The sequence below is a fragment of the Amblyomma maculatum genome, chromosome 2, assembly GCF_055883805.1.
Source record: "Amblyomma maculatum isolate TAMU_Amacu chromosome 2, ASM5588380v1, whole genome shotgun sequence".
In the NCBI taxonomy this organism is placed as follows: domain Eukaryota; kingdom Metazoa; phylum Arthropoda; class Arachnida; order Ixodida; family Ixodidae; genus Amblyomma; species Amblyomma maculatum.
In genome coordinates this window covers 78,151,435-78,178,195 of record NC_139345.1, presented here as the reverse complement: position 1 = coordinate 78,178,195, position 26,761 = coordinate 78,151,435, and the positions used below count along the sequence as shown (strand labels likewise).

General features: G+C 47.5%; 1 protein-coding gene across 6 annotated transcripts in view; it reads left to right on the top strand.

Moving 5' to 3' along the window:
• The window catches only part of Epac (Exchange protein directly activated by cAMP), a 747,880-nt gene that overhangs the window by 530,879 nt on the left and 190,240 nt on the right, over positions 1–26,761 (top strand). The window contains exon 1 of one of the 6 annotated variants that reach the window (XM_084594554.1): positions 20,303–20,705. The exons of the other annotated variants lie outside the window; for them this stretch is intronic. Within the exon in view, the coding sequence (XP_084450680.1) occupies positions 20,661–20,705 (45 nt within the window). The 5' untranslated portion in view covers positions 20,303–20,660. Of the gene's footprint in view, positions 1–20,302; positions 20,706–26,761 lie in introns of those variants that run through there. 6 annotated transcript variants of the gene reach the window in all.

The following is a 26,761-nucleotide window of genomic DNA, read 5'->3' as shown; positions in this document are numbered from 1 at the left end:
TGGCACCCTTGGTGCTTTTTCACGACCCAGCTGCCTATCCTTGTACACGTGATCTTCTGCCCTATATCAAAGACACGGGGCGTGGTTCGGCTAGCGTGGTCACGTGAGGAGCGACACGGCGAGGATGTGTATACTCAGCCAAACGAGCTCCTCTAATGTCCCTCAGAATGTGACCTCGCGTATGTCGCTGCCCAAGAGGTTATCTGCGACAGTTTTGAAGCGGTTGATAGAGTAGTTAAACACCGCGGCCTGGGCAGCGCAGGTTAACTTGTAGCAAACTCTTATCATCCTGCACTTTTTTAGAGGTGACAGCACGCAGATTTGGCACAAACATGGTTTTGTCTGAAGAAACACTGGCGTCAAATTGAATTTCACTGATTAACAACATGCGGCGTTCCCTTTGCAAAGTCCTCGAAAAAGGGGCCTAAAAGATAAGAAGTCTCAAAGATTGAAAAGAAAATTAAGTCGAGTTAAGGTATCTCCACCGCTGCCTTGCTCACAAGTGGCATCGACACCCAGAGAGCCTGCCCTGCGGTTCGAGTGCAGATGGAGAATATAGCTACATGTCCATTGGCTTCCTTTTTCGTCACGGAGTCCTTTCCAAGCTCGAGGTGACGATATTAAATGCAGCGGCCTGAGAAAAAGAAAACAAGAACAAGCTCAGTCTTTTTTTTTTTTTTTCCTCATCTAGCAAATTCGTCTTCCGGCGCAAAAAAAAAAAAAAGAAAAGAAAACACAGCCAAAATGAATGCTATATTGATTCTAACATACTACCAGAATTATAAGCGCCCTGCTATTGATACTTAAACTGAAGAGATTGCAACGCCTTTGTTTGGGTACATTCGGAGAAAGTGCAGAATTAAGAAATTATGATATGGGTTGCTTTTTTTTTTCTTACAGTGTTTACCCGTTATAACAATCCTGGCTTGAAGTTGCGTATGTTAGACAACAGCGAAAATATGGGAGCGGTAAGAAATAATAAGGTAACAGTCTTGACCTGCCTTCGAGTGCGTTAATTTCCTGCTGGGGAGGAGGATTGGGAATGTTTCGAAGATAAACTGTCCATTTACAGGCTTAATAGGGACGACTGAGTTAACTATGCTTGCGCGATGTAATCAATGTGCCCGTAGTGATGTTAGTAACCCCGCGAAAGAACGATAGTATGGGCAGAAATTTCTTTGCCGCTTTTTGCAACGATAGTCACGTTATGCTTCTTTTTTTTTCCTTTCGCTTCAGGACCAACCCCATTCCAGAAGCATATCTGCACTTAATTGGCGTTATGTAGATCATTCAAGTTTTTGTTCCTTCCTCTTTTTTAAATGCCTCAGTACAAATAGGAACCTACTAACCATAACGAAAGTCTTAAGGCACATTCACACTTTCAAGTCCCGAAGGGCTTACTACCAATTATCGTTTGCGAACAGGAAGCTCTACCTATTTTCACACTTGCAAGGGCGGTCCGCGGGTAGATCTCCGGACTTAGTCTCGTTCGGAACTATATTTGTCGATGTTGACGGTTCAGCAGCAACGAGAAGCCTATTGTGGAACTATCTTTCATTTACTGCAGCTATGCTATACAGGTCCTTTCCTAACGGCTGCATTGGAGCTATAGCTTCGCTTGGACGGCTCTACGGAAGTTGTCTCTCTCGTTCCACACCGTCCGAGCGGAAATTGGCTCAAGGCCCAAACTTCAGCGAAACCTCAGGCTCGAGCTCACCCGACGTGGTTCGGGTGGTTCAGGGTTCGAGGCTGTGACGAGGCGGTTAGGCGTTGGCGACAAGCAGTCGAAAGGCTTGAAAATTGAACCACATGCGACTGGCCTGCGACTTTTGCTTTTCTACCAATGAGACCTTCTGCGAAAGTCGCTGGTCGACCTCAGTGGTCGCGTCACCTGTCCGAGGAGCAAGGGTGAATGAAACGTTCACTCCTTTCTTCCTTTCTTGGCACTGGTTCTCACTGTACCTTTTTCCTAAGCTCTTCCTAGCAAAAAAAAACGTATGAGTCACAATACCCTCATACAGATTTCTCATAAAAACTCATACTGAACTCATACAAATCTCATACAATATCATATATTTCTCATACGCTGGATGATATTCTCATACAAATATCATCCAGCGTATGAGAAATATATGATATTGTATGAGATCTGTATGACTTTAGTATGAGTTTTTATGAGAAATCTGTATGAGGTTATTGTGACTCATAGGGTTCTTTTGCTAGGGAGCTGCAACGCTATAGTGTCGCGTGACGCTGCTTACCTACTAAATTATTTCCGCTCGTCAATCTTGGAGTGAGGATGGTTCGTGATGAAGCTTCCCTGGGCAGCCACTCTTTTTTCATCGCCTCAAATTCGGAACGGTCTGACCAAGGTCGCATGTGCTCGACCACGGGACTTCGCTGAAGTTTGGGCTCTGAGTCAATTTCCTCTCGGACGGCGCGGAAGGAGCGAGACAGCTTCCGTAGAACCGTTCAAGCGAGTCTACCCACAATGCAGCCGTTAGGAAGGGGCCTATACTCACTCTTCGCCCTCCCACCTCCCCAGCTCCAACATGCAGCTCTCGTTTCTAGCGAAAGTGAAGCTGCACGTTCCGGCAGATCTGCTGACAGCGTGGGCGCTGTTGTGATGGCCGACGGCTGCTGGATACTCATAATCCGATATATGAGTTCGGTGTCGAAAGAGACACCGGAGTATGCGAAAGAGGGGCGCAAGGTAGTAGAGATGAGGGAGAATGAACAGAGGTGATGAAGGCGCTATCCATGCGAACTTATATGCACCATCACACAAACAGCTGCAAGCGTTAATGATCCATACCTTAATTGGACACGCTGAAGTCTTAACGCGAGCCACAAACTCTGTACGTGCAGCTCGCGATAAGCACGAGCGGGTTTACAATAGCCCGAAGCGTCCAGCCGCTTCCCCCGAAAAATAAAAACCTTAGAAGACGCCTGTTTCGCAGAACTTCAAAGGAATAGCCGCATGGCAACAGGCCAGTCAGGAGGGAGGCAAAACAGCCTTACGAGTACGAATATTTTGCCGGTAGCGCCAACGCCTCACAAAACAGATCAGAACGAATGTCGCCCACGCGTCGTAATTACTGCCTCGACAGCGATGAGGAGGAAAAAGTAAAAAAAAAAAAAAAGAACATTGACGCAGCGATATGCTTGCGCGCCAATAAACTTGGGTCGCGTCTCTCCCGAACTCGGCAATGTATATATATATATACGTTTTACCTGCTTTATATTTCTCTCTGTCAGCGGAACGGGCGTTTCCGCAAAGGAAAAAAAAAAGATAAACTAGAGCCCGGATCAGGAAAGTGGTTTCTATATTCGGGTGCGTCACTCGTCGTTTCGCGGCGTTTTCTCGCATGGCCCCTCTCTATAAGTAGTTGCACGCAACACACGGGCCGTACAGAGGACGCACCACGATACCGCATGGACGCTCTTCTTCCCTCCGGCGTCGTCGCTTGAATAGGAACACCCTTTTTCCTTCATATGCGCGCACTGCCCGTCGTCGGGGACAAAGAAAGCGGCGGGGCCGCTTATTGCCGTTATGAAACGATTACCCTAATTAGGGTTAGTCGTTCTCTTGCCCGCCCGTTCGCCCAGCTCACTGATTAGGCTTAGCTGCAGAGCCATACGGGCTCGCTCAACAATGAGAAAAAGGGAGGCTCCTGCGCACGCAGAAACTGCCCTGATAACGAGCGGCGCTTTGTAAACAAACAAACAAACAAACAAACAAACAAAAAGATGCCGTGCGCAGGCCGGGACGTGGTATGACGCGAAACAAACGAAGTCGCCACTGCCCAAAGGGGCTCGAGGTGCGGCAGCAGGTCGGCATGATGCGACGGCGGAAAGGCAAACTGTGCGTCTGCCCGAATGCGTGCTTTCGGCATGAGAGAAAGTAAATGGAAGCTGTCTCCTTTGAAATTCGCGTCGCGTGCCACCGTCGCCACTGGTGTCCTCGGGTGATTCGGATGAAATAAGGGCACGCCATGGCGTAAGTTGGATGCGTCGCTCGCTTGTTCTCTTCGCGCGCTTCAGCGGAATTGACTGCAGGGCTCACGAACCGCGCCCCGCTACTCGCGCAACAGATGAACAAAAGAAGAAAATAAGGAAGGGGGGTTGAATTGCGTTGGGCGGTGCCGGCATCGCCTAGCATCTGAATGGAGTCCCCGGGATGAGCAAATGGCAGCGATGGGCGATGTGATTAGCGAAGCGACGTCCCAGCTGGACGTACGTCTCTCCACGGTGGCGAGCGTAATCTAAGCTGACGTCCTTTTGTGCGAGCGCGCCAGCGGTCCCGTGGCGCTGTGAGCGTAGCTCGGGTGCGCTGGCATTGCCTCCACGGAAATGATTGCGGTTGCTCTCCTGTGCCTGTGTTGGCTCACAATGCGAGATACTTTTCCTGATTGAATGTTTTTTTTTTTTTTTTTTTTTTGCTCTCTCTTCGTACTTTCCTCGTTCTGTCTGCCTTTCCTGTCCTGATTTAAGCACTGTTCGCATATTCCATTGTCGACGCTTCTGGGATTTGCTTGTAAAGACATGCATTGGGCCGGAGACTATTGCGCATGCCCGCAATATCTTTTTTTTTTTTTTTTTTTTAGGCGCGCTTGAATAGACTGAGCATCCGCCCCGGTGACTGGGTGCATGGTCGTCACGTTTTGTCCCCGAGCGCCTGGTTTGTGGAATCAGGTCCCATCCGCAGCGAAAGCATTTCGATGGGGATGGGTGCCAGTATGTTAAAACTGCTTATTGTAGAACTACAAATTGAAGTACACCGGTATACGCGACGGTAGACAGGTGTATTTGGACGCATATAAGTGTGCCTCTTTTCATCTTCAAGCTTATCTGTGTCGCTATTTTCCACGAACCTACGGAGCACATCGCTGCAACATGACAGCCTGTTCTACTTGTCTCAAATTAACGCACTTAATTAGGAATGCAAAAATCCCGTGTCCTCTGCGATGCTAACGGGCATTTTGAAATGCTACCAAAGTGTCGGAAATAATTCATGTTTCTCCACTTGGGCGTTTATTATAGTCCATAAATAGCTTATTAAGGATTTTAAACCATACGATATAGAGAACATCAGGAAGAAAGGAATGTCGACATAGAGTATATGTTTGCAAGGGTACGTCGTGTTTGGCTGAATGCGCAATCCACCGCATATGCTTGACGCTTCTTTCACATTTTGACATGGTAAGTTTTTGACCATGGCCGCAGAAACCGATAACTAATGATACTAATGCCATCGAAGCATTAGAACGCACAATATTTGAGGATACAAAGGCTGCAGCTTGTGGAATTAAAAAAAAAAGGGGGGGGGGAGGGAGGAGGGAAGTAGTGACGTGACTAGAAAATTCATTATTATCCCGGAGGCACTCACGCCTGGGCATATCCTCAAAGCAATACGCAGAAAGAGAAAGAAAACTCGAAAAGAGAAGCTGTTCACTCATATGTCAGGAACAATCGACACAATACAGCAAATCAGTGACGTGGGCAGAATATGTGGCATAACACCTCACGCGGCAAGGCCATATAATCTCGGTGTGCCTCAAAGCCGCTGTAACGGTCGTAGCTTAAGCCAGTGACGTCAGCGTCCGTGTTGACTATTAGTAGCTCCCCACCCGGCGCTCACAGTTGTAAGCCTACGCACTCGTAAGCGGATAGTCCGCCTAGGCAGTACTATATACTTGCTACAGATACTCATTGTCGAATTGATTGCGGTGGAAGGCAAGAATTCAAAAAAGTGACATGATTCACTGGTGCATTAACGGCTCAATACGCGCCAAATAAACTTTTCTCCAACCAGAACACACAGAATCTTGAGCCACTTTGTATAATAAACTTCGGTGAGAGTATGGCGAATCATATTTTGAAATATGCTCAAAAGCTTGTACTGTCAGCGTCATTGAAAATGTACTCCTTATGTCGAGACGTTTCCTTATAATCGTACTCAAAATTTCTGCCGCGGCGGCTACAACGTATACCTTTTGCATGTTATTCATTTGCTACTTAGAGAAACAACTAACTGGGAAAACTGCTTGGAGCGCTCAACCGAATACGGTTGTTCAGAAAATTACTACGCCGAAGTACAGGACAGTTAGGAGGCTCAGTTCGAGCATTTAAAAAGTAAATACCGCGAGAAACAGTAATTATTTGCAAGCGGTATTAGTAGTGTGTGCTGTTTGCCATACCGTGTCCAGGCGCTGCAAGCCGGCGCGCTCTGTTTAAACGTGCATCTACGACTCGCTCCCCGTAATCTACGTTGCATCGCGATCAGGCGGAACGTCGAGCTGCTCAGGGTTCACGGATGGGGTGTCACCGATGTGTGGGCGAGTCACGCGATGCTGTGATGTCACGACTGCCGGCGCGTTCAGTTATGCCACGGCACGGCGTGTCAAGATGACGCAACGCGACCTCAGGTGACTAATGGGGCGTTTCCGAATGTCACACGTGCACATACGCGCATACGCTTACTTCTATAGTCACCGCGCAGCAAACTTGCGTCCTCGAGCACATGGATATATAATCGAACAGAGGACAGCTCTCTGTTCCGTGTCCACATAGGTTTTCCATCTGAGGGAAAATTTTTCATTCTTTAAACGGTGCCAAGTTCTTTCTCTCTCCTTTTTCTTTGAGAAGTATGTACCGGAAACGGATGGAAAAGTATACAGTTCTGAGAGATGCGCTCCTTCGGCTGCACGTTCAGCTGTTCCTATGCTCTAGTAAAACACACGAAATGCATCGTAGCACTCACTAGAAGAAGTGAGTTTTCACTAGACTAAATTGGTAGTTTCCGGCAACAAAGGTCGCCATTGCTAACACGTACACAGCGCGAACCCCGTGAAAAAAGAAAAAAAAAAGGTACGAATTTCGATCTGAGAACCGGAAACACGCTCTCCATTATGTCGAACACGCGGAAACTTGGGCGTATTTTTTTTTATTTTGATATACAATTACACTGAGTAATTCGATTAGGTATAGGATTAAAGTCTTTGGAAGCATAACCCTAACGACCGATTGCGGCATCACCCCATCTGCTTGTATACAGTACATTGGGATGTCAGCATGGCGAGAAGTTTTCAAAAGCCAGCATTAAATTCTTTAGGCTTGGGGTTTTTTGACGCATTTGAGGATTCCGCTGCACCACCCTTCACGCTCTGTGCTGGTAGAGAATTAACACCGACACTAGGGACGCGTTCAAATAAACAGAATGACCTCTAGCACCTCGGAGACAGTTTCAATGTCAGCCAGAAGCATTATGTTCCTATTCAGATGCCGAGTCAGTGCAGAGTCAGACGTATCGCCACTCAAGGAAATACCATGGCGGGTAACGATTTCGCGCTGTTAGCAATTACAATCCCCCAGAAGGTTTTTCTGAAGGTTTACGAATCTTAGCAATGACTGCAAGACATGCTACACTTTACACCACTAGCACAATAACCGGTTAAAATGCCCTTTTACATATTTTACTCGCATATGTCTTCCTACGACTCATATTCATTCGACAAAGGTTTTGCATTCGCGTCGTCCTGTACATTCTGTGAAGGCAGGGCCTTACGAAGTTCCGCCAACCCTAGGAAAAATGCGCCGAATTGCGTCCCCGTGTGTCCATTCCCCTGTTGGAGACATCTCTTAAGCGCGCTCAGCAAATGTTAGGCCGCCGCCGTTACATCCGCTTAAAACAAAACGCTCAACGCCATTTTATACGCATACCCACTCAGCGAAGATTAAGTGGCGTGTACAGGGACGCGCGTCGCGGCTGGCGAGGAACTTAATGAGCCATCGCGCGTTCCACTGTCGCTTTCCCTCCAGCGAATACGAGGCCGGGAAACGTTCTCTGTGTGCAAAATATACTAAAGATAAAATAGTGCACGCTCGACGTCTCCCCCGCAGCCACTGTCTGTGCTTCTATAAATGTAGTTCAAGGGCGCGCACACTCCCTTCTCTCCTAGGCGGCGCACCAGAAGCAAGTAACAGTACGCAATGCCGTATATTTGGTATAGTTTCTATATTGAATTATGGTCTGACAGACGAGGAGCGTGCGCATGCGCACATCGTCTCTGTCGCCGTCCATTGTAGACCGTAAGTGCCGCGTAGTATGCGCTGCCAATTCCGCAGCGCGCACACGTGAGCCTCTGCCTAACTTGTGCCTAACTACTCGGAACAGTCCGGTGCAGACACCCAGCTCTGGCTCAACGCACTCACAAGTTCTCTTTCTCCCTCCCTCTCCCCCATTTCTCTCTCTCTTTCTTTCTCTCTCTCTCTCTCTCTCACACACACACACACACACACACACACACACACACACACACACACACACACACACACACACACACACACTTGTCCCCAAAGTTACTACTGTCCCTGCGCCGGCCATGTTTGCGTTTATAAATGGAACAAAGAAAGGGCGAGCCTGGATTAATGGGCTCTTTTGGCTCGCTGGCTGCCTTCAAAGAATCCTGAGCGGGGGGTTGTGGCGCGAGTGTGGTTCTGCACGGCCTGAGGAGCTGGGAGGGGAGAGCGAGGGTGAGAGAGGGGGGGGGGGGGTAGCAAGAGGCTGTCCTCGCAATCGTTGTCTCTGTGCCAACGCTGATCCGCCGCTGCTCCGTACCGGCGGTAGTTACGAGACATTACGCGCTCTTTTCTTGGTTGAATAGTGGCGCTCTGCTTTTGTTTTGAGTTTTTTTTCTTGCTCCTTGCAACATCTTTTGCACTCGAGTTTCGTGTGCTTATATTTCTTTTTTGGTGATTTGCTCGTCTTCCCTCTTTGTCTGGCGAGTGTCTGTAGAGCCGCAGAGCTGTCCGCTTGTCCGAGATGCTGTGTGTGCGCTCCCCTGCTGTGGCGTCAGTGTATGATGAAGAAAGGTGCGTGTCTTGCGTTACTTAGGGATTCCTCGAGATACCATGAGATCGTGCGAAAAGTGGAACAACATTTATCTTTTAATGCTTTGAACTAACGCAGAGACGAAGGCACTGATCGGTTAAGTCGTCTGATATGCCTCGTGCCTCTTTCCTCAATTGTTTCCTGCAGTCACTATTGAAGCCAGCTGCAAGCCAAATTTTGGTAACGGTTGCATGCAATCTTCGCTACAGTGAGTACATCTGAAGGCGGGATTCACGTGAACACTTTCAACACTATCCCTGAACCACGTGCTGCGGTGTCGGCAAGGGCAATTGACGTCACTGCTACTCATTCCTTTCCTGCCTTTCTCTTGTGCGTCCGAGTATTTGATTTCCTGTCGCCGTACCGTAGCAGCTGTTGGAGGCATTTACATTCGACGTCCGAGATTGGTTTTTAGTTTCCGTATAGTGATCGCCGCCTTTATAACAGCTTAGCATGCACCATCATTGTCAAAGGTAACCAGGCCACATAGTTTGATTATCGGTCGAATACTGAACCACTGATATCAACCCCCCAGCTCTAAATGACTGTACTTTAAGGCCGTCTCTCTCCCTCACCATTCATGACCTTTTGACCTTTAGAGAAGAAACAACTCATGCAGCCTGTCTACTTTTGGCTAAGACGACCAATGTTATGAAAACTTCGCTTAGACATTACAACAAAGAAAGCCACGCCGAATCTATGTCGACACTTTGTCACATTACATTCAGAATTCGCCATTACATGCCGCGTTCTATTCTGTCCTGTCCTTCGGGCGCGCATTGCACAGCGGACGTTATTTGCGCAGACGCGGTATATACAGTTTCGTCTCTTCTTTTTTTTTTTTTTTTTTTTTTTTTTTTGCGTCCTGCTTGCGTTAGAGTACCTCGGTGGGTGATAGCTTTGTTCGGCGGCGACATTGTGCTATTCCGGTGCAGTGTTCAAACCTTGGTGCCGCATGTGGGCGATAAGGCCCTACGCCGCTGTCACCAACTGCGAGCAGAAAGAGGACGACTGGGGAACTGCGATATGACCGCCGTCTCTCTCAAGAGAGAACAAAACAAAGATTGAAGAAACAGACACTACGAGGCAGAATGCAGCACTCTTCCGGAAACATTCGTCACGGGCGATGCGCGTTAAGAAAAGGAAGTTGTGCACCGGCGCGCCCCTGGCGTCGTTAAATATGCATCAGCAATTTATATATACGCTTTGGGTCCTTGACATGTTATGTCGGCCATGCTGTTGTCGTCGCGCTCTTGTTCCTTTTGTCACAGAATGCCGGGAACTCGAAACGCAAGCCGCGTAAAGGATGGAAACTGTACATATAAGTTAACATGGATAGTGCGAATGTGGATGACATGTTGGCTGATTACTGTGCACATGATTGCTAAAGTTGGTGAATAGTCGCTCAAATAGTTAGCGACCTGCTGGCGAGTACTTGCCGAACTGTTTACGATTCTCTTGTGGAGTTGGCAGAAGTGAGCAGAAGTAGGAAACCATTACATCTGGGTGTTGAACAAGCCGAACTGCCGAACCTGTCGAAGCACTACTGACGTTGGGACCGGCGCATTGGCCAGGCACCGAACCAGCCAGTGCACTCTCCTTTAAACTAGGATTGTTTCGTCACAGGGCACTCATGTAGTTCGGCATGGTTGGGGGCACGCAGAGGCAGCTATATATATATATATATATATATATATATATATATATATATATATATATATATATATATATATATATATATATATATATTGAAGGAAGAATGAGGGACCCATTGTGATACAATTAAAGGAGCCAACAGTCTACGAGTACAAGGTAAACGTAGGGTATTAATTTATGTTTTGAAGTTGATATTCACAAGAATCAGTCGTGCGATGATTTAGAGAGAGAGAGAGCTCGTTTAATGAAAAGTAGAAAATTTAGCCGGCTCGCTGACACGCTACTGTGCGCAGTAAAGGGAATTGGGGAGAGAAAAGCGGATTGAGAGATGTGCTGAAGATAAAAGAAATTGAAGTAGAGGCAAGTATAGTCATTAAATGCGTGCTGAGGTTCATCGTTGAGTATAATGTTAAACAATGAAGTGATGAAATATATAGTCATACAAATGGGCTTGCAAAGTTCACGGCGTGGAAATGCGTTACGCTGACCTGCAAGCGCACAAAGTTAATAGCCTGAAAATACGTGAGGGCGACATGCAACGTGAAATTATAGCTTGTAAAGAACGCCAGTGTATTTTAAATATGCAAGCGGAAACTTCCTTGGTTGTCTCTGTTGCCTAGGGCGGGCTAAGGGACCTAACATGCCGTCCAATGTTAGAGGCACTGAGGAGAGCTTCTCCTTGCAATGTTCATAGTAAACACTCTCATCAGTATAAGCAGGGAATTCAAGCAAGATAAGTTCGACAGTTTCAATCGCGCTGCAGTTATCACAGTGCGGACGAAACGGTATCGCAAGCCGCTTGTAAATGAAGAGTTCTATCGAAGTCAGCGCGGTATTATAGAGTATCCAAATAGCGAGAAAATCTGGGAGCGAGTCCTGATCTTATAGGTGGGGGTCTACCGAATCATGTAATTGGTAGTGATGTGTTGCGAAGCTCCACAGCCGCTCCGTTTCTTCAGAAGCAAATCGTTTAGCCAGTTGGGATGCGTTAGATTTCGTGAAGAGGCTCCGATTATATCTCTGATGTTGATGACATTTACGAGCCGCTTCATCTGCTTTTTCATTGTCTAGAATGCCATAGTGTGCTGGTATCTACTGAATTGTTGTGCAATGGCTTGCAGAAGTAGCCAGATGATGTAGATATTCGTTGTCAAGGAAAACGGGTTGATAAATAGTTTTCTTCCGCAGGTTCGAGAGAACTTGCAAAGAAAGATGCCTTAGTGTCTCCCACTTTTGCTAATGTTCACATGAATTTCTTAGCGCTCTTTGCTGCTTTCGCGCACTGCGTTCGCGCGCTAGTGCACACTGTTGTGCACGTAAGCTGCGGCCCAACACTGACCGGTGGGATGGAATCATAAGCTTGAGGCATGAGAAAATATTGTTAAGAACGAAGTGCGCGAGCATCAGGACACATTTCTTTGCGCAATAACGCAGTTTCGCAGATTTTTGTTTTTCCCTCCCTCCGAGTTTCCTAATTCCTCGAACAGCGGCCAAGCGCTAAACCATCCGTTTCAATAAAAGGCTGCATTCAATAATTAATTTTCTAGTCCTTAATGTAATTACTTCTATGTTCGTTCTGTCATAGGTCTATTTATATCCACAACAAGTAGAGCATTGGTATGGCCGCACAGGAACAAACATCTCACAGTCGAGTCATGAAATGAGTGCGGAAAGATAACCGGCCATCTTTATTTTTTTTACGAAGCCAAAACCGCAGAATTTGTTTTCTTTTTTTTTTTTAAATAACCTATGAGCTAAGGAGCTCTGCCTTCTCAATATATATTTGCAAAGCAATACATCGCCCAAATTTATTTATTTCTCCTACTCTATGGTTATCGATGCCGTCCATTACAACGAAGAAGGTACACATTTGCGGACATGATTAGCGGTGTACTAAATATGGCTAATCTTGGTGTTGATCAATAGTTATTCCTTCGCCTGAGTACCTCATTGTCTGTAGCGCCCAACTACAGCGCCGGTAGAACTTGGGCACGATCCGACTCGTTTTCATAGAGGCAAAAAGCAAGACGCCCTTCTACTGTGAAATGCTGATGCACCTTAAAGAACTCCAGCTGGTCGAAATTATCCCGCAGCCCTACACTGCAGCGTCCTTCACTGCTTGAGTCGTTTTGGGACGTTAAGCTCCATAAACCAAACTATATATCAAACCGATAATTATTTTTATCGACCTGAATGCACATCATGCAGAAATAACCTACTTACTAATAACTCGTCAAAATGCATTGCTGGTTAATGGAAATGATGTAAGGACTGATTACGAGGCGTATTACGGGCTGCGTCATTGTTTTGGAAGTGTCGGGACATCAGCACTGTTTTCTTCGAAGTCGCTTCACTCGACGCAAATCTGACTTGCATTGCGCAACATTCCGTCGCAAATACGACTCGGAAGCGATTGCGTCGGGACCAATTGCGTGGTGGCCGATTACATAAGGGCCGGTTGCGTCTTGACTAATTACGTCACGAAGCTAGGCTGGGTGTCCCAACAGGCACTGAACTGTATAGGCAAAACTAGGCTAACGGATCGCTCGATGTCCGCTGAGGCAGCGTCGGACTTTGCTGGTTTGTATTTACGCGCCGAGCAGGGAATCACAACAAGTGTTTGTCCGGATTGGGAGCACTTGCGGTTGAAACCATCGGACGTGCCCTCCTCCAGTGCGTACTTCAGCTTCGTCAGTTTCGTAATATGGGGCTTATGCGCAAGGCGGTTCTCAGAAATGTGATGCAACGTCTATCGTGGTCTCCGGGTTAATAACCGAATAAGGCGGACTAACTGAAATGCATTTACGAAACCGGTCAATACGCCTGCAATATTAGATGCGCGGCTATTTTAAGCAATCCAGGCATATGCTAGGCAGTTAGGTAGCTGTGACATTTCTTCGACTGATTTCAAGAGACCGTGGCGACCCTCCACCAGTGGCTAATCCCTGTTTTTTGCTACAAGAAGAAATGGGTGTCAGCTGTGCCAGTTCACGTAAATGCGTGTGTCATTAAAAGTCTTGCGCGGAGCCTGCAGAGTGGTCAGAAACTTCCGATAGCTTTCTTCTGTGAGATCCCTGCTTACCTGGAGTGGAGCTTTGAGACCTGAGATTGAGTTTTTTTTTTTTTCTGTGTGTGTGTGTGTGTGTGTGTTTTTTTTTTTCGTAGAATACGCGCTGAAAATCTGCGCTCGAAATTAGACTTGCAGCCACACTGTGACTAATTAAACTTAGAAACTTTCCGCACAACGAACACTGGCAGTGTTTTTAGGTGCTCATAATTGTACTGCTTCTTTCTGTGATAAGGAAGAAAAAAAAAAAGGAAATAAATTGCGTGTGAACAGAGTATGAAGCCAGTTTCTTTAATACCTCCACGCCCTAGTTTAGCAGATATGAGTAAACAAATATAAAAGAATGGGTCGGGAGGCGGAAACGTTAAACTGCAACTACACCGCCGAAGGAGAAAATGGGTAAATAATGCGTGCGCGCAATGGCTGCATGGTTGTGGCAATTCGACCAGACCAACTTGCCTTACGCCGTGTGCTCTCTTGGTACGATGTCGCAGCTATATCTTAGGTTCTTTAGTATCCCACAATAACATGTGTCCTGCGGCCATAAATGTAAAGCGTTTACAACGGTTCTGGAAGGTAGTAAAGAGAGAACCAGTCTTTGTAGCGAAAGCTACACTGCTGCAGGTTTTCAAGCCGTCGGCGTGGCACCTTGGCAAGATCTGCCAACTTGGGTCTCGCGTCTCACATGGGAGGGTTATGTCAGAATCAGCCTGCCAGGACCCTGGCATTCACGTTACTCCTAGAGCCCAATAAGGCAAGTTCATACGGCTTGGTTAAAGCGGGGCTTTATATGTGGGCTCGTAGCCTATGCTATCGCGTCATACCCTTTAAGGCGGAGCTTAAGTGTCCCCCATATTAGATGCACTAAACGCCTTTACCGCCATCACTACCTAAAACGCCGGTGAACTTTGATGCATTTAATGGAACGCTGGTTGTGTTCGATGCAACGATCGGTCACCCGCCGCCAAAGCTTTCGCTCCACACTCGGCTCAGCAGCATTGAACTTGTGTATTTGTTTATAGCAGGGTGCTATTAATGTCCCACTTAAAATTCATTGTTGCCCAGACTTAAAGCGCATTTGAATTACATATTGGCGCGTGTAGGCGATGAAAAAGGAGTATGGAGCGCCTTATGTCCACTTTCCCTCAGTGTGTGCGGTGATGAGTAGCTAGTAAATTAACTGCCTTGTTTGACCATGCGTGATGCGGAGAAGAGAGATGATCAGTTTGTTAGGGGACGAAAGCCAAGCGCTCATCGTGTACTCTTCATCAGTTAGACGGGGGTCCGCATTCCGAGTTTGCCTCGTTTTCAGTAGTGTCGTTTTCTCCGCGACTGGCCTCATTTTATGGGTGGAAACGCCGGAACCGTAAATGGTGGCAATCGAACTGACATTCGGTTCTGGTGTTTCCGCCAATCAGGCAACTTGAGGTCAAAGAGGAGACGGCACTTCTGGAAACGACGTAAACTCGGAGTATGAACGCAGGGCGAATTGGACGTCGTACAGGCCCAACGAAAGCCAGGCACTCTATGACAATCAAGCAAATGGCTGGAAGGAAAAGAATAGGGCGATTATAAAGCATTGCCTCCGCTAATGCGTGATGTATTCTGTCGTCATGTTATTCCACCGGTCCATTTACAAGGGAACCACGGTGTTAGGAATCTGAAGGCACAGACTCCCTTCCCAAGGAACGGGCCCAGGTAAGCCGAGCGCCAGGCTAGCTCAATAACTGGTACCCATTTGAGAAAACCGATTGCTAACCGGCCGGCAAAGGGAGTCGAACCCATCACCTCCCGAAGCCGAGACGGGTGCTGCAGCGAGGGGTCGTATAGCAGGAGCTGACGTTTAGTAACACTGGCACACCAATTCGCAATGCAGTGCTCGCGTGCTCGAGACTGAAGCGAAATTAAGGCCAGCAACGTTGCTGCGCCCGCAGAGCGATTACACTGATCACGGGCTCCTGATGGCTGATGCCGGCTTATCTTGCCTTTTTTGTGCTAGAGAAAATATTGTGTTTACTGCTGGTTACCTCAAAAGCGAAGGCGTAGAACTCGCGGTAGTTCTTTTCAGTGTGGACTCAGTATGGCTTACGACTTACAATACATGGCGCATACGCCGGCATCTTCCTTTCAATGGTGTTCATTTAATAATTCCGATAGGGGAATGCTTCGGCCTTCGGTGGCTACGTTTCTCCCTTTGCAAAACGGAGAGGCGGCAGTGAGATGTTACCGCGTGAAACAGAACAGACTCATATACGCATTGCACTAAATATGCTAATACGGAGCTGAAATATTTTTAAAACGAGTAGCAGTGTTGATAAGCTACGCAGGTATACCAGCTTCAATTAGTGTGTGGGTCAAGATGTTTAACTGAAGCAGGAACTTAAACCTCAGAATGGTCTTAGGCCATCTACTCTATACCTTGCCTTAATGGAAGGACTGGCTGGAGAGAAACGAGGGGACGAACTTGGCAAGTAATGAATTGTCGCCGGCAGGGGCATCATTTCTGCTGCTTTGTATTTCTTCTTCTCATGCTCCGCATTTCTGCGCCTAGGAGTCTGCATTTCGACTCCTGGTGTTCCGCACCACGGCGCGAAAGGTTCTGCCTCTTTGAGCCCTTTGTATAAGTTGCATCAAATGCACATGTGTGCAGTGCTCCTTCTAGGCATGGACGCTAAGTACACTCTGCATTCGTCTTGGCTGTCCAGAAATCCTTGCGCCATGTTCCTATGCCTTTCTTCACCTTTGTCCAGAGAGCTTTATGTGAGGAGCCATAGAGTTTTTTTATGTATGCGCATCCTGTTTACTAGCCGTGGCGGCAGGCGCCCGGTGAGGTCATTGCGTCAGAGACCATTGAAGGACGGAAAAATACCTTTACCGTCCGGACAGCGACCAGGCCTCCACTAGGCACACTCGTGCACTGTCTTTATCATTTCATGCAGCCTTTTTTTTTTTATTTTCTCTCGTTAGACCTATAACACTCGGCAGCTAGCTACGTCACAAGAATCACGACTTCAAAATACGGGGGGAGAAAGTGAAAAACACGTTGGGGGGGGGGGGGGGGGTGAACGCATGCGCCGCCGCTCAAATAATAAGGGACACACTGCCGAAGCCACTTTTCTTCGTCGGCGTGTTACTTCGTCTCCGTACCTAGCTTGCTCATCGTGCGCGCGGAACTCCTGTTATAGCTGGCGCTTTGGAGCCTCCGGGACCTTGACAGCAATGGCCCTTACGACGCCCCCTCCACCGCATAAACACCCCTTGCAGCGCGGCCGAAGACAGTCTAATGAAGAACGTAAGATAGGCGGAAGAAAATAAAATGAATTGCTCTTGCGCGAACGTTCGATCACCCAGAATACTACTTTGATTCCTCTTCTTTCACCATGCGCTTCTTCCATCTATACTGCTACGACTTGCGTCCGGCGCGCTTGCGAGTGAAGTTTGGACCTGAATGCGCGTTACATATGATTCGGCAATTATAGCAGTTTCGTCCATTGTGTTGAAAAGGAACTATAGGTACGTGTGGCACTGTTTATTCCTTTGAGACTGTAAACAGCGGTACGAACTGTGAATAGCTATTGGACATTTTTATCGTCATTGGAGAACCCCTGTCTTCAGCTGGTCATTACTTTGCAGCGAAAATTCACTGGTTCAACCTGGTGCACTTAATAGCGTTAAAGGGCCTGGCATCTAAGTCATGGGGCTTTACACAGGCAACTGAAGAAAGTCAGGATGAGGTACAGCCTTTGTCAGCAGTATAAAGCCCAAGTAGTTTGCTTCTGCGGCGTACAGTGGAGTTCGTTCAGCAGTCGTGCAAGTCCCGCCCGTCGTAGAGGGCAGGACCAAACATCTTCTTACCTTCAGGAGTTTTTGAACGTTAGGGAGGCATTAGGAGCCGCGCAGTGTGGTTCAGAAGCAAATCCCATGAGTAAATCCACCTTTTGCCTACAACCTTTTCGCTACAGAACGTTTAACGTAGAGGTCGAGTTTCCACGCTGTCGTGTATATTGTTATCTCACAACGTGTGACAATACAAAGGTACTACCGCTTGTACCAGGAAGCTCAGAAATATACCTAAGTAGTAACGCCAGCTATGCTGACACTTGCTTTTCTATATAAAAAAAAACAAAATCATTGGAGATAGCGTCATTGAGCTATTGATAAACCGCTCAAGGATAAATGATTAAGCCTCGAATGAAATAGATCTAGTCCCATCAAATGCTCGAAACAGTGGAGAAGGATCCATGAGAAGAAATACAATCAAGAGATAATTGCAATAAGCTGGCACATTTGTGGCCTCTGACCATTCTTTCCCTTGGAGCAGTCTTGCCGTCTTGCTCCCTCCAACTCGGTACAAGATGTCAACACGACGTCACTTCCCATCTCAATACCAAATTGATCCTCGAGCAACGACCCAGCAGCCTATATTATCTGTCCTCGTTTCATCGCGCCACGAGTCCTTCCTTTTACGTTGCGTCACAACTGCTCTTCTCGTGCGGCGGCGGCTTCTTATCACTCGGTCATCGTCACTGCCACATACTGCTATCTTATTTCTCCTCGGGACAGACACTTTACCGCGCGCACCGTATGACTTCCTCGCGTAGCGTATACACACACGTAACATGGGGTGCTAGCGCGTCTCGTTTCCTGGCGTGGTTCTTCATCAGATAAGATCGAGTGTTCGCGGGCCGTCTATAGCTGTCGTCGCGAGGAGTCGTCTGTCCGCCCTCCATTTTCGAGCACTCTTCCAGATTCCTCGACGACCTGAAATGACGTCACTGTGTTTGTCTTAGGAGGCAGACGTGCTACAACTCTTGGTTACTCTGGAACGCTTTCTTCTCTTTTGCGGGCTACGTACCAAACATCGGTGCGTTGAGCAAGTTGGACAGCGGAAAAGGCGGCACGTTTCTTGCCTGGCTTCCTCCTTTTGCGACGCCTCCAGCAGTGTTCAGCAAAGTGGGGCAGTGTCAAGTAGCATGATTTTTTTGCATTTGGACAACGATGGCACAGAGTAGACAGGAAGTTGGCCCTTTTCACGCCTTACTTGGAAGTACATAAAAAAAAAAAATTAGTTGTGGTTGAACTCTGATTAAGCATAGCTGAACTGCGATAGCAACGGCGAAAGCTTCTTTTTCCTGCTACATTATTCCCCTATATCACACCATATCAGTGTAAGGTGCTACATTATTGGGGACACTTCAGCTCGTCCTTTAAAGGGCAACTCCGGAGGTTTTTTGACATTCGAATTTTCTAATAAAATTTTTACTGTAGATTCTCCTCTCCGTTCTGACGCATTCTACAGAATTTGGGCGCCGTACGATATTCCGTTCGCGCGCAACACGACTTTAAAATATGCTGTTTTCATGGCTTAAGTTGAGACTATTTCTGCCGGCAACACTGAGTTTCTGACGTCACAAACAGTACACCGGCGTTACTGTCCACTTCCCGCATGATTATGAAATTGTTAGGCTTATATTGAACTAACTCAGACATTTTATGCAATGCTTCATGATTTCGATGCGTTATTTTCACCATCCAACGCACGTACGAGTGTTTTTCTAATACTGAGTGTGACGTCACCATTTCGTCCACTGGGACGTCGTTTCTGGCCGTGAAAGCAGTTTCGGTTTCCATTTGCTGTTTTTCCTTTCTAAAAATACTTCTAATTGGAATTTCGAAAAACGGTTTTTTGCGTTGGAGTCAGGACGCGCCGAGAGATGTAATTCAACCAAAAACACAAAATCATGGAAAAACCACCGGAGTTGACCTTTAAGAGTATGACGCGAGAGCGTAAGCTTCCAGCCCACGTATAAATGAGAAGGGTTCAATGCTGCTGAACCGAATGTGGAGCGAAAGCATTAGCTGCGGGTGGCCGGACGTTGTTGTTCTCCGCGGCGGTTCAAGGTCAAACGTGGCCCTTCTCGGGACGACACGACGGGCCGAAACCTGGCGCAGTGTTGCTATCGCAATAAAATAAACAAATCATTTTGACCTTACTGTGAATCCATCGAAACATTATGTCGCGTTCCTCCACGTATTTTGAGATTCGCTCGTTTTTCTTAGCATCATTGTAGTTTTGTACACTTCTGTGACATTTCTTGTCATTTTTAAGCGCCCTTAGACTTTAACGCTCCCTCAAGGAGCAATGAAATGAACAAATCCTGCAGAAGAGCGTCGTCGCCGTTTCTAGCGTGGCGCGTATGTAAGTTCGTATGTAGAACGAAAGTAGCGCAGTCCAGCACGGTCGACAGGCAGGCCGACGATGGGGCCGTTACGCTAAACCCTCTCTCTCGCTCCGTGTGCGGTGTGGACGTCGGCGGATGCCTGACCAGTCCGGCAAGAAGTGCCGCTACGAAAGCGAAACAGAACGAATAGAAAGAGAGAAGAGGCCACCTCTCCTTCTCGTGTGGCTTTTCCCCGCTGTTCTATCGTCTCTCCGTTTTCTCCTCTCTCTCCGCGTTATTGTCACGTTTCCTTAGTGAATTTTCCTTTGTGTCTTCTGTCCCTTCAACTTGACCAAGCCGCGTCCGACTCTTAAGATAAAGTGCGCTCATCTGTCTTGCTTTCATCTTTCCCCTTTTCTTTCCTTTTCCCCCGCGTGTTTGTACACATGTGCTCGGCCGCTGCCGCCCTTCGTTACGTCGGCGCTTGCACGGAGGAAAGGGCGGCTGGGCAGGTGAGAAGACAGAGGCGGTAGCCGAGAGACGCCAGTTGTTGCGCTCGCGGAAAGTCTTCTTCGCTGCCGGTTGTGTAGAGCTTCCTCGCTGCTTCAGACAACCCTGTGCTTCCCTGAGTGGCTTGGCTACTCTCGATGCGTGGCGAGCGAGTGGCGCACGTGCCTTATGGTTCCTGGTGGCGGTGTTTGGCCGTGTGTTGTTAGCGCACCGGTTTTGTGGACGTTTTTGGCGACGGTGCTTGATTAGATTTTCCTGTGTGGTGCTCCCTGTGCACATCAGCGTCATCGTCGTCTTGCTTCCGCTGCTTTCTCGTTAGTGGTGGTTATTGTTGTGCCTGCGTGTGTGTGGATACGCCTCCTGTGCTAACAAAATGTTATGGCGGAGTCACAAGGGTTACTACGTCGTCACAGGACCGGTAGGTGCAAATATCACTTCTCGTGTTTGGATACAGTAGCGTAACGTTGTTTTTATACAATCTGGTTGCGGGGTTGGAGTCAAGCGCTGCGCGTGACGAGCTCGCTTTCAGCTATTTTTTTTTTTTAAACACAGTGTAGTTCGGTTTGGTTTGTGGGGTAACGTCCCAAAGCGACTCAGGCTATGAGAGACGCCGTGGTGGAGGACTCCCAAAATTTTGACCTCTTGGGGTTTTATAACGTCCATTGACATCGCACAGCACACGGACGCCTTGCTTTTTCATCATCATCATCATCATCATCATCAGCCTGATTATACCCACTGCAGGGCGAAGGCCTCTCCCATATTTCTCCACTTAACCCGGTCCTGTGCTAGCTGCATCCACTTGACCCCTGCGAACTTCTTAATCTCATCCGCCCACCTAACTTTCTGCCGCCCCCTGCTACGCTTTCCTTCCCTTGGAATCCAATTTGTTACCCTCAGTGACCATCGGTTATCCTCTCTTCGCACTACATGTCCTGCCCATGTCCATTTCTTCTTCTTAATTTCCACTAGAATGTCGGTAACTTGAGTTATTTTTCTGACCCACTCTGCACGCTTTCTGTCTCTTAATGTTACCCCTACCATTTTTCGTTCCATAGCCCTCTGGGTTGTCCTCAACTTAAGTAGAACTGTCTTGGTTAGCCTCCACGTTTCAGCCCCATAGGTGAGTACAGGCAAGATGCAACTGTTGTATACTTTCCTCTTGAGCGATACCGGTAAGCTGCTAGTCATAATCTGCGAGTGCTTGCCAAATGCGCTCCATCCCAATCTTATTCTTCTTGTTACTTCCTTTTCATGGTCCGGATCTGCGGTTACTACCTGTCCTAAGTAGACATATTCGCCTACTACTTCCAGTATTTCGCTACCTAATGTGAACTGCTGTTCCTTTCCGAGGCTGTTGAACATTACCTTAGTCTTCTGCATATTGATTTTCAAGCCAACCTTTCTACTTTTTCTGTCTAGGTCATCAATCATTATTTGCAGTTCATCCCCCGAGTTGCTTAGCAAGGCAATGTCATCAGCAAATCGCAGATTACTGAGGTATTCTCCATCTACCCTTATCCCTAACTGCTCCCATTCCAAGTCTCTGAATACTTCTTCTAAACAAGCTGTGAATAGTACTGGGGAGATTGTGTCTCCTTGCCTAACACCTTTCTTTATGGAAATTTTTTGCTTTTTGCCTCCACCTAAAAGCGGCCACCGAAGCGGGGATTCGATCCCCCATCCTTGGGAACAGTGGTCGAGCGCCCAAGCCATTCCGCCACCCCGGCGGGGCTCAACACGGTTTAATTTACACATGCACGATGAAGGTGCATTTGAGAAAGGGCTGAAGTCCTTGCTCTCCAGTAGAACCCTAGCCTTCCTATGGAATATGTACAGCCTTTGTCAAAAATTTAGAGCCCAGGGGTCTACTTCTGAGCCATACTATGTAGCTCGTAATTTTTTCCCAGGTTTCAAAACTTACTGAAGGCAAGATTTTTCGTCCTACCCTCTCTAATGGTTAGGACTTCCAGGATAGTTAATGGAGTCATAATATAAGGCTTAAAGGCAAACTCTGTGGGCTCTAGAGTTTTAACAAAGGCTGTACATTTACGAGACAGCTAGCGCAATTTCCCGCAATGTTCAAGCCACGCGCAGAAATAACGAAGTGAGAAAAGGAAATCAGCTATGACCTTCCTGTTTAGAAAAACTTCAAAGCAGGCAGCCGATCGACGCAGCAGAAAATAAAGTTTTTCAGCTGTACGTTAAGGTATATAGAAATCGTGGCTGGACGTAATGTAATGTCTTTAACACTTCATTTTTGAACGTAGCAGAATGGTTCAGATGCGAACATCAAACGCTAAAATTTATGTTTTTTTTTAATTAAGCCGTGGTTTAGTAGGCTATTCTAAGGTTACCTCATAGTTGTTAATTATGTAACTATAGTACATACCATTGTCTTTCGAAATGTCGAAATGCCTCAAGCTTCTGGTTATTTTTGCTTAATGAACTTTGCAGTGTCTGCTGTTTCGTGCACTGTTGCCTTGCGGGGACACCATTTTCGTCTCTGAGGGCGGGATCGGCTCGAGCTTTGCCACGTTTCATGCAGACATCGATATTGTACCCATTTATTCTACATCTACGTTGTTTTAGTTCCCCTTTACAACGTGGGCCCAGGTTTTTGCAGATATAACCCAAAGAACACGCTGTTACGAATATCGCGTATTGCGAAAGCACGGACAGAGAGTGGGAAAATGAATATTCGTACAGCTGTCTCTCGCCTTTCTCGGTCCATCTCGAAATGCCGATACATGGCAGGCTTTGGGTCAGGCCATGATGCGCTAACCTTTATATCAAAATTCATGAGCAAAGCCCTCGTGACTGCGCGTCAGCCGTGGCCTTTGGTCGCCACGAGCAGAGCATACACGGCAGCAGAGCGGCCACGACTCTCGGTGGAGACGGCTAATGGAGAAAGCGACCTGGATATCTGCGCTCGATGTCGTCAGCGGCCATCTCTCAGCGCCTGTGGGGTCGACCGGCCTTTCCGGGGCTGTCAGGCGTTCGCCGACGGTGCAGCGAGTGTCGGATCGCAAATGAGATATAGCTTGACGAGACAACGCTACCCAGAGCCGGGCCCCATTCGTTAGTTTCGTTTTCTCTCGCTTGACGAGGGGTTTGCGCCGTGGCTCCATCGATCAGCGGCACTGGCCAATGGTAGCACCAGTAATACCCGCTGGATTTCTGCATGGTCTTCGGAGTCTCACGAGATCAGCGTCACCTGTAAGACAAAGAGGAAGTAAAGAAGTGCTCCTGCTCGAATCTAATCAGCGTTCATTTTTATTTTTTTTTTAATTTCAGCAGGACTAGTTCCTAACGAGTTACAAATAATCGATGATTTGTAATGAATAAAAGTGATCAAAATTGGTTGAATATTAATTACTTTTTGTAAGGTGCAGCGTTCTCAGCAACCTAATTACTTTCGCAGTAATCAATTACGAGTAATCTCTCAGTCTAGATAAACTACGTAACCATGTCAAAAATGCGACAAATTATTCTGTAATTCATAGTAAAGTTCTGTAGTAATTTTCTGTCGTTACCATCCAAAATTCTGATTTTACAACAGAAAATTCAGCTGTCACAACAGATTCTCTGTCAAAAACCGCGCAGAAATTATGTAGTGACTATACGAAATTTTGTGTACCGTTTTTCGACTGCGCTGTTACATTTGTTTTCCGGAAAACAAACTGTAACCATTCGTTCAACCCCGAGAACCTGAACTCATGAGGTGTTTAACAGTGGTGCTTGACACCGTGTTCCGTTGAGCTAGAGCGGCCGAGCTCGCGAGGATGTCCGCGCGTGCCAGTCTCAGCGTCCTGTATTTCACCACGTTCCGCGCTTCGCATTTCACTCTCGCAACGGGAACAGCTACCAAACGTAATGCTTTGCATTATCTTTGGGTGGTGCGCAATGTCTTGGTGCGCTAAATCAACACACTTTCCTGTGGTGCGTACGATGAATGTACATTGGACACAGTTCAGTCAGCATACTGACGTGTTCACGAGGGAGCGTCCAAAAAGTTCCGACGCGATAAACAACAGTGCGTGAAAATACAAACGCATGTACCTCAAATCTACGTCGTTTCTGCCTGCCACACCGGATCATAGTTTTCATGCTATTAAACAATGGTTGAAAAATGACCAATTAGTAATCGATATTTTTTTTTTCGAGTATTGTTAGCTTACGCTATAAAGCCTGCAAATGACCACTGAAATTAGTTACATTTGAAATGAATTCAAACGAAGGAGTTCTAAAAGTAGTCGGTAATTTTCTTTTTTTTTATGTGTGTAACGTACAACACGACTTCTTTTCAATGCCACGCGCGTCTGATACTTATCCATGCCCCATGTACAGGGTGGTCCACTCTTAGTTTGAACAAGGTCACTGTCTTCGAACTGCCACTGCGTCCGACTTGGCCATGGGAAGCCCCACCGTCAGGTTCCTCAGTGCTAGTGTCACTATGCATCGATTGTGACTATATCGGCAAGTGGGTGCTTCGGAGACAATTCGACCGCGTTAAATCAGGAGGGTGAAACCTTGTATGTATAGTTCTCACAGCGTTCGAGGCAAAAAGAAAAGTTGTGATTCCAACGCCCTCCTAGCTCAGCTCCTTTGCACAAAAACGCTCTGTGGAATGAATGCTTGTGCTTGCGCAGTCTGCGTTTTGTGCCTCTCAGCTCAGTTTAAATACTCCCCGTGAAATTGTCAAAAAAGAAAGTTATCATTTTGACCTTGAAGCGTTTAGCAGCTCATCCCTCAGCCGTGCCACCCAACGTGGACTGCAGTGATTATCAGGACTTTCTTTCGGCCCTGTTACCTTGCTCGATTGATGACAGGAGACTAGGTCTTCCCATGTCCTCAGCTACCCATAAGCTCATGGCTCTCGGAATCTCCAATACCGTGAGCGAACTGATCGAGACATCCCTCACCGCCCAGTATGAGTGGCTCTCACTCACACACGCTGGCCGAGCGGTACTGCAGCAAGTTGGGATCTCCCCGCCGAGATCGGCCCCAAGATACGCTGAACTTACACCGGAATATCGCCTAAATCACCGCATTCCTCCCATTCCCGAATGGATGTACCCGGAACACCACGCCGAGAGACGGGCCGACCGGGCTCGTCAATTCGGGAAACGCTTCAGCGGACGTCCGGACGTCACGTATACGGACGCCTCTTACCATCCATCGAGGCCAGCGATGGTGGCGGTAGCTCTCGCCCCTCACCGCAGCTGGTACACAGCCTGCATCATTCACAATGCAGAAACAGTCACCGCAGCTGAGGAGGTTGCCATTGCGCTAGCGCTAGCCGACCCTAATACCAAAGTCGTCATCAGTAACTCTCAACAGGCTATTCGCAATTACGATGCCGGCCGTATCTCTTGCCAGGCGTTACACATTCTACGTTCTACAGCACCCTCTTCCACATCTCGCTTACTTCTTTGCGCTCTAGCCTACGAGTCGCTCAGCGGAAACGCCCAGGCACACACTCTCGATCGAGACCTCAGCTGCCGAGCCGAGAGTATGATCAGCCACCCTGCTTCCGCTGACACTAATATCTCACGCGCTTCTCTACTCACCACTTACACGGACATACTCCAGCACTACCGACTCCAAAGGTGCACATATCCTCCCGCACACCGCGATCTAACAAGACGCGAGGCCGTCCAATGGCGCAAACTACAAACTGGCAGCTTCCCACACCCACTCTTATACAGCAGGATCTTTCCGGATCAGATAGCCCCCATGTGTAAACACTGCTCAACTCTGGCCACACTCATACACATGGTGTGGACTTGTACACATTACAACACAGACAACTCAGATACCCCAGAGACGTGGGAATCTCTCCTGTGTACTTCCGAGCCAGCAGACCAACGCTGGCTTATCCAGCGCGCGGTGGATGCCGCGGCATCCCAAAGGATCCCCGCCGACCTCCTCTAAGTCAGCGCAACCGGTCCTTCGACTGGTCCCCTGTTTTGGGGCGCAATAAAAGTGTTCACCACCACCACGCGTCGGTTCCTACTTCTGTTACGCCAATTCAAGAAAGAAGAAGACAGAACAAGGAATGGGGGGGTAAACACATATATGGTTGAAATGCTCGCATTTTTATTTATGTTGGTCGCTAACATTTATGCGCTGTTTCATGACTTTAGAAGCAAGAAAGGTATCTTTAAGTTAACCCGTTCATTCCAATGATTCGTAGTAGAACCAATGATGCCCCTACATGCAGCCACATCACGTGACTTAATTCTAGTGGTGCTTTCTCGAGGAACCCGCGTTGCTGTCGTCGATAGCTGGCAGAAGCATGGGGCTCCACATGCCTGTTGTCTTTTTGTAAACAGCTTTTTTCACGTGGAATCGACGCAGCGTTCAAAAGCGCGCAAATCAAGGAAAGGTCGGCGGCACCGACTGAAAAAGAACGCTCGATATCGTAGGCTCGAAAGGTGGGCTTACCTCTAGGTTACTCGGAAAGGCGAC